Source organism: Pseudophryne corroboree, chromosome 3 (genome assembly GCF_028390025.1).
Source record: "Pseudophryne corroboree isolate aPseCor3 chromosome 3, aPseCor3.hap2, whole genome shotgun sequence".
Classification (NCBI taxonomy): Eukaryota; Metazoa; Chordata; class Amphibia; order Anura; family Myobatrachidae; genus Pseudophryne; species Pseudophryne corroboree.
In genome coordinates, this window is record NC_086446.1 from 279,886,539 (window position 1) to 279,900,547 (window position 14,009).

Here is a 14,009-nt window from a genome sequence, read left to right on the forward strand (position 1 = left end):
AATTGCCTGTAATGGGGATGTCACCCCCTAGGGAGTCGACACCTGAGTGGCTGAGCTTATGGAAGGAATTACGTGACAGTGTCAGCTCTTTACAAAAGACGGTTGATGACATGAGACAGCCGGCTACTCAGCTCGTGCCTGTCTAGGCGTCTCAAAAGCCATCAGGGGCTCTAAAACGCCCGTTACCTCAGATGGCAGATACAGACGCCGACACGGATACTGACTCCAGTGTCGACGATGAAGAGACGAATGTGACTTCCAGTAGGGCCACACGTTACATGATTGATGCTATGAAAAATGTTTTACATATTTCTGATAATACAAGTACCACTAAAAAGGGTATTATGTTTGGTGAGAAAAAACTGCCTGTAGTTTTTCCTGCATCTGAGGAATTAAATGAAGTGTGTGATGAAGCGTGGGTTTCCCCCGATAAAAAACTGATAATTCCTAAAAGGTTATTAGCATCATACCCCTTCCCGCCAGAGGATAGGGCACGTTGGGAAACACCCCCTAAGGTGGATAAAGCGCTCACACGTTTGTCAAAACAGGTGGCACTACCGTCTCCTGATGCGGCCGCCCTTAAGGAACCTGCTGACAGAAAGCAGGAGAATATCCTAACATGTATATACACTCACACGGGTGTTATACTGCGACCAACAATCGCCTCAGCCTGGATGTGCAGTGCTGGGGTGGCTTGGTCGGATTCCCTGACTGACAATATTGATACCCTAGATAGGGACAGTATATTACTGACTATAGAGCATTTGAAAGATGCATTTCTATATATGCGTGATGCACAGAGGGATATTTGCCGACTGGCATCAAGAGTAAGTGCGCTGTCCATTTCTGCCAGAAGAGGGTTATGGACGAGGCAGTGGTCAGGTGATGCTGATTCCAAAAGGCATATGGAAGTATTGCCTTACAAAGGGGAGGCGTTATTTGGGGTAGGTCTATCAGACCTGGTGGCCACGGCAACTGCTGGGAAATCCACATTTTTACCCCAGGTAGCCTCTCAACATAAGAAGACGCCGTATTATCAGGTGCAGTCCTTTCGGCCCCATAAGGGCAAGCGGGCAAAAGGCTCCTCATTTCTGCCCCGTGGCAGAGGGAGAGGAAAAAGGCTGCAGCAAACAGCCAGTTCCCAGGAACAGAAGCCCTCTCCCGTTTTCTGCCAAGTCCTCAGCATGACGCTGGGGCTTTACAAGCGGACTCAGGCACTCCCCTAAAGTCTGCTTTACCGACGTCTCCCTCCGACAGGGAGGCGGTATTGGAAGCCATTCACAAGCTGTATTCCCAGCAGGTGATAATCAAGATACCCCTCCTGCAACAGGGACAGGGGTATTATTCCACGCTGTTTGTGGTACCTATTTTAAATCTGAAATCCTTGAACACTTACATACACAGGTTCAAATTCAAGATGGAGTCACTCAGAGCGGTGATTGCGAACTTGGAAGAAGGGGATTATATGGTGTCTTTGGACATCAAGGAGGCTTACCTCCATGTCCCAATTTACCCTTCTCACCAAGGATACCTCAGGTTTGTGGTACAGAACTGTCACTATCAGTTTCAGACGCTGCCGTTTGGTTTGTCCACGGCACCCCGGGTCTTTACCAAGGTAATGGCCGAAATGATGATACTCCTTCGAAGGAAGGGAGTTTTAGTTATCCCGTACTTGGACGATCTCCTGATAAGGGCAAGATCCAGGGAAAAATTGGTAGTCGGGGTAGCACTATCTCAAGTAGTGTTGCGGCAGCACGGTTGGATTCTCAATATTCCAAAATCGCAGCTGATCCCGACGACACGTCTTCTATTCCTAGGGATGATCCTGGACACAGTCCAGAAAAAGGTGTTTCTCCCGGAGGAGAAAGCCAGGGAGTTATCCGAACTAGTCAGAAACCTCCTAAAACCAGGCCAAGTGTCAGTGCATCAATGCACAAGGGTCCTGGGAAAAATGGTGGCTTCCTACGAAGCAGTCCCTTTCGGCAGATTCCACGCAAGAACTTTCCAGTGGGACCTGCTGGACAAATGGTCCGGATCGCATCTTCAGATGCATCAGCGGATAACCCTGTCACCAAAGACAAGGGTGTCTCTCCTGTGGTGGTTGCAGAGTGCTCATCTTCTAGAGGGCCGCAGATTCGGCATTCAGGACTGGGTCCTGGTGACCACGGATGCCAGCCTGCGAGGCTGGGGAGCAGTCACACAGGGAAGAAATTTCCAGGGCTTGTGGTCAAGCCTGGAGACATCACTTCACATAAATATCCTGGAGCTGAGGGCCATTTACAATGCCCTAAGCCAAGCAAGACCTCTGCTTCAAGGTCAGCCGGTGCTGATCCAGTCGGACAACATCACGGCAGTCGCCCACGTGAACAGACAGGGCGGCACAAGAAGCAGGAGGGCAATGGCAGAAGCTGCAAGGATTCTTCGCTGGGCGGAAAATCATGTGATAGCACTGTCAGCAGTGTTCATTCCGGGAGTGGACAACTGGGAAGCAGACTTCCTCAGCAGACACGACCTCCACCCGGGAGAGTGGGGACTTCACCCGGAAGTCTTCCACATGATTGTAAACCATTGGAAAAAACCAAAGGTGGACATGATGGCGTCCCGCCTCAACAAAAAATTGGACAGGTATTGCGCCAGGTCAAGGGACCCTCAGGCAATAGCTGTGGACGCTCTGGTAACACCATGGGTGTACCAGTCAGTGTATGTGTTTCCCTCCTCTGCCTCTCATACCCAAGGTACTGAGAATTATAAGACGGAGAGGAGTAAGAACTATACTCGTGGCTCCGGATTGGCCAAGAAGGACTTGGTACCCGGAACTTCAAGAGATGCTCACAGAGGACCCGTGGCCTCTACCTCTAAGAAGGGACCTGCTCCAGCAAGGACCCTGTCTGTTCCAAGACTTACTGCGGCTGCGTTTGACGGCATGGCGGTTGAACGCCGGATCCTGAAGGAAAAAGGCATTCCGGAAGAAGTCATTCCTACCCTGATCAAAGCCAGGAAGGATGTGACCGCAAAGCATTATCACCGCATTTGGCGGAAATATGTTGCGTGGTGCGAGGCCAGGAAGGCCCCAACGGAGGAATTTCAACTGGGTCGATTCCTGCATTTCCTGCAAACAGGAGTGTCTATGGGCCTAAAATTAGGATCCATTAAGGTTCAGATTTCGGCCCTGTCGATTTTCTTCCAGAAAGAACTGGCTTCAGTTCCTGAAGTTCAGACGTTTGTCAAAGGGGTACTGCATATACAGCCTCCTTTTGTGCCTCCAGTGGCACCTTGGGATCTCAATGTAGTTTTGGGGTTCCTAAAATCACATTGGTTTGAACCGCTTAAATCTGTGGATTTGAAATATCTCACATGGAAAGTGGTCATGCTGTTGGCCCTGGCTTCGGCCAGGCGCGTGTCAGAATTGGCGGCTTTATCTTATAAAAGCCCTTACCTGATTTTTCATACGGACAGGGCAGAATTGAGGACTCGTCCACAATTTCTCCCTAAGGTGGTTTCAGCGTTTCATCTGAACCAGCCTATTGTGGTACCTGCGCCTACTAGGGACTTGGAGGACTCCAAGTTGCTGGACGTTGTCAGGGCCCTGAAAATATATGTTTCCAGGACGGCTGGAGTCAGAAAATCTGACTCCCTGTTTATCCTGTATGCACCCAACAAGCTGGGTGCTCCTGCTTCTAAGCAGACTATTGCTCGTTGGATTTGTAGTACAATTCAGCTTGCACATTCTGTGGCAGGCCTGCCACAGCCAAAATCTGTAAAGGCCCATTCCACAAGGAAGGTGGGCTCATCTTGGGCGGCTGCCCGAGGGGTCTCGGCTTTACAACTTTGCCGAGCAGCTACTTGGTCAGGGGCAAACACGTTTGCTAAATTCTACAAAATTGATGATACCCTGGCTGAGGAGGACCTGGAGTTCTCTCATTCGGTGCTGCAGAGTCATCTGCACTCTCCCGCCCGTTTGGGAGCTTTGGTATAATCCCCATGGTCCTTACGGAGTTCCCAGCATACACTAGGACGTCAGAGAAAATAAGAATTTACTTACCGATAATTCTATTTCTCGTAGTCCGTAGTGGATGCTGGGCGCCCATCCCAAGTGCGGATTGTCTGCAATACTTGTACATAGTTATTGTTAACTAAATCTAGTTATTGTTGTTGTGAGCCATCTTTCCAGAGGCTCCTCTGTTATCATGCTGTTAACTGGGTTCAGATCACAAGTTGTACGGTGTGATTGGTGTGGCTGGTATGAGTCTTCCCCGGGATTCAAAATCCTTCCTTATTGTGTACGCTCGTCCGGGCACAGTGTCCTAACTGAGGCTTGGAGGAGGGTCATAGGGGGAGGAGCCAGTGCACACCAGGTAGTCCTAAAGCTTTACTTTTGTGCCCAGTCTCCTGCGGAGCCGCTATCCCCATGGTCCTTACGGAGTTCCCAGCATCCACTACGGACTACGAGAAATAGAATTATCGGTAAGTAAATTCTTATTTTTTCCTTTTCCTTGCTACGTAATAGACTTTGGAAAGAAAGAAAAAAAAATCTGAAGGAATTAATGCACTTAAAAAAATTAGATTGGTCATGAAGGGGGCCACTGCACAACCAGGAAGTGGTTAATCAGAATTGTCTTGCTCTCTAATTGGTTCCATTGAACATATAAAGCTTACATTTAAGCTATATAGTGCTCACAGCTAATCCAGTCAAAGCTTGTATAATGAAATCGTGTGTAGATTAATAGTGCGGGACCATAGTTTCTTTATGCTAAATGATTTTGTTTTGAATGTTTCCAACACCTTAGGGAGTCCCTGGAGACCCTTCTGCAGAGAGCCGTCGCCCACTGTCCTAAAGCTGAAGTTTTATGGTTGATGGGTGCAAAGTCCAAATGGCTGGCGGGTGATGTGCCGGCTGCTAGAAGTATTCTCGCCTTGGCCTTCCAGGTGAGTGTTTGACAGCTCAAGATTCATTCTTTAAAAAACATTGGGGGTAATTCCAAGTTGATCGCAGCAGGAAATTTTTTAGCAGTTGGGCAAACCCATGTGCACTGCAGGGGGGGTAGATATAACATGTGCAGAGAGCGTTAGATTTGGCTGGGTTATTTTGTTTCTGTGCAGGGTAAATACTGGCTGCTTTATTTCTTTATCATCCACTAGGGGTCACTGGAGTACTCTTGGGATATGGACGGGCGTAGCCGAACAAAGGCACTGAATATTCAAATTTAGGACTCCCCCCCTCCATATCCCCAAGTACCTCAGTGTACTTTGCCAGTGTTTTTTCGGTGCTCACAGATGAACATCGGCTTGTGGCAATGGCCACTTTTCAGATTTTTATTTTTAATTTTTACACTTCCCGTCTCAGTTTATGGAAAAACATGGGTCCGGGATGGTGCCGCTGCAAGGCAGCGGATGGCGTGTCGGTCCTCACAAAGAGCACCCTCACAGCCACAGGCGCTATAGGCAAGCGCATGGCGTGTCGGTCCTCACAAAGAGCACCCTCACAGCCACAGGCAGCCACTGTCTCCTGCAAACTGAACGGAGCTTACAGAAAGAAGCTCCGTCACAGCCAGGATAAGACAAAGAGCTGGAAGGATCTACAGCTGCAAGGAGCTTACAGAAGCTCCGTCACAGCCAAGATGAGGCTGAAACGGAGCTTGCAGAGAGAAGAGAAGGCGGCACAAGGTATGAGTGTCAGGGCGGTCAGCTCACGCTGCCGCCCTGCTGTGTGTGAGTGTTATACTGTAGAAATGCCATAGCCGCTGAGCACGTGAGTGTTATACTGTAGAAAGAGCACGCCGCTGAAGGTCTTGCTGAACGATGCGCAGAGCGGCCGCACGTCACTCAGACGTTGGCCGCTCTCACTGCGCTGATGGCCCGGTACGAGAATCTCCGTGCGCTGTACTAAGCAGAGCGGCCGCACGTCACTCAGACGCCGGCCGTTCTCACTGCTCTGAGGGCACGGCACCGCTACACGCCACCGACATTCTCCTGGGCTGAACTAAGCAGAGCGGCCGCACGTCACTCAGACGCCGGCCGCTCTCACTGCTCTGATGCGGCACCGTTACACGCCGCCGACATTCTCCGGGCGCTCAACTAAGCAGAGCGGCCGCACGTCACTCAGACGCCGGCCGCTCTCACTGCTCTGATGGCCCGGCACCGCTACACGCCGCCGAGATGCTCCTCTACTAAAGAGAGCGGCCGCACGTCACTAAAGGACGCAGGCCACTCTTCCAGAGAGACACCGCAGACACAGGGAGACTGTGTACTGCTGTAGGAAGCAGCTGCCGGACGGCTCCCCGGCGCTAGATTCAGGCTCTCCTGCTCTCCCTGCTCCCGATCTCCGTACGCTGCAGGTAAGGGATGCAGGGGGGGGGGGGGGGGAATAATACCCATAGCAGCAGCAAAGGCTGCAGGGGTTCAAAATACACAAGCAGCGCAGCACGTTAAACAATGTACACTGTGTACTGTGATGTTTCAGCACGTTTTATATATATATATACATATAATGAAGCTTTTGCTGGCGAAACTGTCTATAATATCAGTATGAACTGTGATTATATGTGTAAACACTTTGTATATATATATAATATATATATGAGGCTTTGGCTGGCAATAGGTTATCAGTGGCATAACCTATTGCACGTTTAACCATGTTTTCTGTTATTTTTGGTTACAGTTGCAAGATAAATACACTGCAGGCAGTGCTCATATTATTTGAATAAATGCATATATTTTACTGTATCCTACACCTGGGCAAAGTAACTGTATAATAGGCTATTAAGCCTATATTAAAACTGCAGCAGGTAACCTGTACTGTGATTTTCTGGGAAAGCATGGCATGACGGCCATTTTAATCATTGCTGGTTTTCCAGTTATAATTCCAGACCATACACCTCTACTCCACAAGGAGGCGCAGGGGTGTTAGTGGGAATTTTTTAGTTCAAGATAATTCTAGAACATTCCTGCCCTACATCTTTAAGCCACCAGAAGGCGCAGGGGTGTTAGTAGGAATTTGGTTCGGGTTTCATGCCCATGTGAACTGCTTTTCACATAAAGACTTTAGTTTCCTAATAAATATGCTGTTCAGCAATAACATATATATATATAGATATATATGCCATATAATAATGTTATTAAGTCGTGCAAGTGTCTGTCTGTTGCCTATTATGATGTCTGTCTACATAGCGAATAAGGCTCTAGTGCAGACTAAAAATGTTAACATTGGCAATTCAAATTAAAACAGCGGTAATCGGAGTCTCAGAATAACTCCGCCAGCGCTAACAAAAGACAATCTTTCCAAAGTGACAATTTTCCTTTGGGTACCAGAGTGTTTATTTCACTAGTCTTATAATTTAATGCACGATTCTATGTCAAATCTCACACCGATAACTACAAGTGAGAAGGGTACATTAGTCCAGCATTCAGATAGTGCGGGGTTTTGGACAACCATACATAATCGTTTCCAAAAGGACGCGATCCGCCATTGGTATATGCGTTTCTGTCAAACATTATAAAAACCACAGATACATTTGGGTCACTAGAATCTATGTATGAAACCATGCCGATCACGGTTAAAAGAAGCTGCAGAGTATATCTGTAAAGCTTTTGCTAACGCCGGTTATTTTCAATGTCGCTAGTTAAGCGCGACAAGGCCAGAGCTTGTTTGCTCCTAAATTGGATATATGTGTAACGACATTTTATCCCTTTACGATATTCTGCCATTAGCGCATACAATATACTTGTAACGGCGTTTTATTCCTTTATAAAAATCACTCACGCCTTGTAACGACAGGACGTTACAGTCAGCAAGCCAGTGGTTTGATGACCTCTTTTACAATTGTGGAAGTGCGTCTTTTCAGGTTACATTTGCGAGGTTTCATGACTTCAACTCATATATGTCTCAGCTATTTACAGCTTAGAGTACAAAACTGCTTCTGGCGAACGGTTTGGCAGGTTGTCATTTAGTCTTTGCTGGTTTATAAACCAGGCAATAGTACGCCAACAGAGTCAAAATTACTTATTCCCGTCTGTTTGAGCAAAATCAAACAGCTCCGTTGCAATATCAATCAGCAAGTCATTTACTACAGTTAGAAAATGGATTTTCTGCAGTTAGTTTTTGCTTATTGCAGCCACAAAATTGTATAATTGCATTTGATCTTCACAATGCGTATTTACCCAGTCCGGTTTCTTCATCACAGGTTCTAGCGTTTGCAAATCGCCACAACCATTAACCATTTCATTTATACCGTTGCTTATCGCTTCCGGTATTTACCAAAGTGATGTTGGAATAATCGCTCATCTCACATAAGAACTATGTATCAACAAAGTTCCTCTATCTTGCGCTACTAAGGTATACTGCGGTAGCAGATTAAGTTCGAAAACAATCACATCTAAGTCGGTCTAAACGATGTCAATTCCTAGGTAAGATTATAAATAAGGTAAATCAAAGACTTTTACCTACTACACCAGCAAGAACAAAGGTACACGCACAGCGGTACATTGGTGTATTCACTTATTAAGAATAAAGATGTGTTTTCAGCGCAAAGGTTCTAAAACACGACAGATTGCTGTCAATAAATGTCCTAGAACTCTGTGCATTTTACAATGCAATAGATAAATGTCCTAGAACTCTGTGCATTTTACAATGCAATAAATGATTCGTTTTCAGTCTGACCAGGGATAGACTCTGGGTTCTCTTCAGAACGAATAAATCTTTCGCTTTTTACTAAAGATTTCTGTGGACAGGAACAACCGTGAGTTTCATGTAATTTTGTTTTTTCATGCCTGGCTCACGCTGCCCTTAAGCAGTCAAACAAAGCAACGGCAGTTGCATACACAACAACCAGTGAAAACCAAGAAGCCGCATGGCAATGCGGCAGGTAACTCAAATCTTCAATGGCTCAGAACGCCATTATGTGAAAATGTCAAGACATCAATCCGTGAGTGGACATTTGTTAGACAAAAGATCTCACCCGTCAGGGTTTGGATCTTGAAAACTGGACATTAAATCCAGAGGTGTTTCATATGTGAGTCCACAGAAGGCGGTTACCCCAAGTATACATAATGGCATCTCGCCACAATTACAAAAGCTCAGTATGTGTACATCACATTCATGGGGTCATTCAGCATCGTGTATCTGGCTCCACCATTTTCCGCTTCTCTCTTCGTTGCCAAAACGGATCAGAAGACAGTTCGTCACAGTCATACTGGTGGTATCTCATGGGTTTCGGAGAAGTTTGCTTCTCGAATTTTCAAGTAATACTTGCACACGATCTTGGCCCGCTCATAATACGGCCAACCTGTTACATCACGGAACGTTCTTTTACCCATAGTTACCTATGTACCTATTATCTATGTACCGCAGCTGCGGTTGACGGGGTGAGAGTTCAGACCGCTCTCTTAAAAAATAGAGAATTACAGTATCGGTTATACCAACCATGTTACGAAATAGTAAGCCGCTTAAGGCAGCTCATAATTAAAAAAATTTCGTGTGCTTACATAGGTTATAAACCTCGGAAGTTTCCAACATCATACTTCAAGTACCCGTATTCTGTTAAACGGGATGGGATGGAAAACTGCGTTCATCTGCACTAAGAGTGCAGGTATCTGTGTGGTAAACTTATTTTCAAAGCGTTTGCCTCTATTTACGTCTGTAAACATCTTTCTACAAGGTGTCACCAAAGTTCAGACTCTATTTATCCCACCTACAGCGCCAGGCGATTTAAGGTTGGGTTCAGATTTCTTAGTTTTCATATTTTGGAATCCTTTCAACAAATGGGAATTAAGTTTCATATTTTTGAACCCTTACAACAAATGGGTATTAAGTTCTCACTTTGGAAAACATTTTTCTTCTAGCCTTGGCTTCGCCAAGGGTGCTTCGGCAAGGATTTTGTTTTCATATTTGGGTGCCTTGTATTCCAAGCCACCGTATTTGAGTTTTCTCATTACAAAGCAGATCTTCCGACGAAATCCGCTTTCGTATTCTTCACATCAATATACCAATAGTGGTTCCTGTGGGGACAGCACATTCTAAAATTCTGAATGTGGTACACGCGTTACGCGTTTATATATGTAGTACGTGATATGAATACGTTGTTTGTTCTATATGATACTGCAAACTGGGGTTAGCCAGTTTCTCAGCAGATTTTATCCGGTTGGATAATAATGACTACAAGTCAGGCTTACTTTAAGGCTAAGTTACAATCGCCTACGTCAGTAATAGCATCCCACAGGTTCTGTGGGAATGTCACACCCAGCGGGTCGTGGAGCGTCTACGACGCGGCTACATAGCCTTTAGTGCACCACGTTTGTGCACGTTTACACGTTATGAATGGTGGCGCCATCAGCATTTAGCTTTGGCTGCCTACTGTTACAAGTATCAAACAGCTCTCCCGCCCACGAGGGAAGCTTTGGTACGTCCCAAGAGTACTCCAGTGACCCCTAGTGGATGATAAAGAAAATAGGATTTTGGTACTTACCAGGTAAATCCTTTTCTTTGAATCCATAGGGGGCACTGGACGCCCACCCAGAGCAGTTTTACCTGGGTTGTTGTAAGCTCAAGGGAGCTTAGTGAACAAATTTAACTTGGATGGTATTAAGCTCGAAGGAGCTTAGGGTAACACATTTTCACCAATTGGCTCAAATTATAAAGTTCTATCGGTTAAGGTGTCAACTGTTTAGTTGACAATAAGGTTACGGATCAACTTTGTGGTTGTCCGTTATGTTATAGGGATTCTCCATTGTCAACCTCTCTATATCCTGTTCGCTCAGTAAAAAACACTGGCAAAGTACACTGAGGTACTTGGGGATATGGAGGGGGGGGAGAGTCCTAAATTTGAATATTCAGTGCCTTTGTTCGGCTACGCCCGTCCATATCCCAAGAGTACTCCAGTGCCCCCTATGGATTCAAAGAAAAGGATTTACCTGGTAAGTACCAAAATCCTATTTTTTACACTGCAATTTAGATTGCAGATTGAACTCACCACACCCAAATCTAACTCTCTCTGCACATGTTTTAACTGCCTCCCCTGCAGTGCACATGGTTTTGCCCAACTGCTAAAAAAATTCCTGCTGCGATCAACTTGGAATTACCCCCATTGTGTTGGCGGTAAATGCGTTTACACACACACACACACACACACACACACACACACACACACACACACACACACACACTAAGGGATATTGGGGAGACTTAGTACGATGGGGTATAGACGGGGTCCAAAGGAGCTGGTGCACTTTAAATTTCTTCACTGGGTGTGCTGGCTGCTCTCCTCTATGCCCTCTCCCACAGGCAGTTTAGAAAAAGTGCCCTCAGGAGAGGATGCACATCTCTGTAGCTCCAGAGAGTTTTCTTAAATTTCTTGTAAACGTTTTATTATTTTTGGTATGCTGTTTGGGCAACAGCATACCTGCACTGTGGGAGTTAGGAAGGGGTTGGTCACCGGCCTTGCGAGGTGTCCGAGCCGCTTCCCCGCTGCAGGACCACAATCCTGAGAGGTTGTTTGTTCAGTGGTGCACTGCGCCTTAGCTGTCGCAATCGCAGCACGCTGCACACCCCAAACATATGCCTGAAGGTGACGTCTGTGGTGAGTCCCCCGGTTCACAGTGCAGCTGAACGCGGGGGCGACATATGGGACCCTCCTGGTCTAGTGCCCACCGTGTGTATTGGCGTGGAATAGCTTAAACTAGCACTTGTGTGATGTTTTTAAGCATAATAGGAGAAATTGGAGGTCATTCCGAGTTGATCGCTAGCAGCTTTCGTTCACTGCGCAGCGATCAGGCAAAAAATCGGCACTTCTGCGCATGCGCGTCGTACTATTACAACGAACGATGTTGTTTCACACAAGGTCGAGCAAAGCTTTTCAGTCGCACTGCTGGCCGCAGAGTGATTGACAGGAAGAGGGTGTTTCTGGGTGTCAACTGACCGTTTTCAGGGAGTGTTCGAAAAAAACGCAGGCGTGCCAGGAAAAACGCAGTCGTGGCTGGCCGAACGCAGGGCGTGTTCGTGACGTCAAAACAGGAACTGAATTGTCTGAAGTGATCGCAAGCACTGAGTAGGTCTGAAGCTACTCTGAAACTGCACAAAATTAATTTGTAGCCGCTCTGCGATCCTGTCGTTCGCACTTCTGCTAAGCTAAAATACACTCCCAGTGGGAGGCGGCTTAGCGTTTGCACGGCTGCTAAAATCTGCTAGCGAGCGAACAACTCGGAATGACCACCATTGCCAGTATAAAAATCACTGTAGCTCCGGCGCCATTGGAGGGGGCGGAGCTACCTCAGAGCGGAACCAGAGGCATTTTGGCGCCTTTCTCTGCTTAATGCAGCAGCAGCAGCAAGCGCACACAGCTCTTCCTGACTCACAAGAGACACTGGAAAACTGGTACAGGGTGTAGCAAAGGGGGAGAGCTGCTATTGTATACAATCTGTGTACTATACAGGACAGAAATCATTAGTGTTTCACTGTTATAGTTAACTGACAGCCTCACTGGGTCTGTACAGCAGGGGTGTGCTGGTGTCTCTCTCTGTGTGTCTCCTCTCACATACAGTAAGGGTCGGCTTGATCAGTATTACTGTATGTGTGTGTATGTCATTGTGATTACGGTAAACATGGGTAAACACAAACTATGCAGTGTCTGTCACACCAGATTCCCTTATCATGTGATTCTGTTTCATGTGAACAATGCAGACAGTCTTCACAAATCAGTGAAGGGGCTGGGGGAGAGGGATCAGAGCCCTCCTGGTTAGGGGCTCTTAAGACTAGGATGTCTGATATGTCATCACAACTCACTGCTAATGTTCAGAAAACAGGCTGTTGCAGACTTAGCTGCTAGAGCAGATGTTACACAGCCCCCCTCTCTAGCTCAGGACCACAAAAGTGTGGTTTACCTGCCCTACTCTCTGATTCAGATGAGGAAATACAAGAGGATGGGGATGACTTGGATCCCATTAGTGAGGCTTCTGCTTCGGGTGTTGAACCCCTCATTCTGGCTATACGGGACGTGTTAAAGCTCCCTCTAGAGGACTCTGCATCACAGCAGTCGTTTTTGTTTACACAGAACAAGCCTAATGTCACTTTTCCTGATTCTGCAGAGTTAGATGACCTATTTAAATTAGCCAGGAAAAATCCAGACAAAAAATACCAAATGTCAAGAAGATTTTTGCACACTTTCCCATTTGCTCCTGAAGGTAGGAAATTCTGTTAAGAACCCCCGGGAGTTGACGTAACAGTCTCTCGACTGTCCAAAAAGGCGATGCTTCCTGCCCCGGGCTCCTTTACCATAAAGGACCTTGGGGACAGAAAAATAGAGACTACACTAAAGTCTATCTACACAGCAGCATGTGTAGCGCAAAGGACAGTCATAGCGGGTTGTTGGATGACCCATGCCATTCACACGTGGTCTACTCAAATTCAGGAGGGCCTCTCCGGGGATATGCCGCTTGTCACTACGGTAACTCTTCTGAAGAACATTCAGGACACTGCACGCGTCCTGTGTGATTTGCTTAAGGAGATGAGCAATATTAATGCTAGGACTTCTGCCATGGCAGCGTCTGCGCGCAGGGCCTTGTGGTTGTGTCAGTGGATAGCTGACGCAGAATACAAGCGCAGTGTAGAATCCCTCCCCTTTTCTGGCGAATGGCTCTTTGGGTAGTGTTCACTTTAGGAGTGAAAAGGGGCAGGGCGCCGGACTCCAGGGGCACATGTTGTGCGTGCGGTTTCGCGCCCGAAACGGGGGCGCGGCCACGCAAATTAGGGGGCGTGGCCACGCCTACGTCATTTTAGGGGGGCGGTGCGGCCCACAGACACTACTATAGAGAGCGTCTGTGGCCGGCGACGTCACTGTTGGGGGCGTGCCCAGCACCTCCGTCGGTGCTGGGCTTCCCCCAGCCCTCTCCCAATGCGTGAATGGATGCCGCGCGCATGCGCACGACATCTATACACGCCGGGAGGGCAGGAAGCGGGCGGCTGTTCTAGCAGGGCGCCGCAAAAGGGGCAGGGCGGGTTTTGCCTGCTAAAAAACGGGCAG

The 14,009-nt window shown here is 47.2% G+C and overlaps 1 protein-coding gene and 1 non-coding gene across 2 annotated transcripts in view; both read left to right on the top strand.

Moving 5' to 3' along the window:
* Window positions 1-14,009, top strand: part of PRPF6 (pre-mRNA processing factor 6) — a 76,712-nt gene that overhangs the window by 49,023 nt on the left and 13,680 nt on the right. The window contains exon 14 of the mRNA XM_063959202.1: window positions 4,788-4,926. Within this exon, the coding sequence (XP_063815272.1) occupies window positions 4,788-4,926 (139 nt within the window). The remainder of the gene's footprint in view (window positions 1-4,787; window positions 4,927-14,009) is intronic.
* LOC134899904 (U5 spliceosomal RNA) lies at window positions 8,664-8,779 on the top strand. Its single transcript, XR_010173448.1, has one exon. It is a non-coding gene; the product is annotated as a U5 spliceosomal RNA (small nuclear RNA).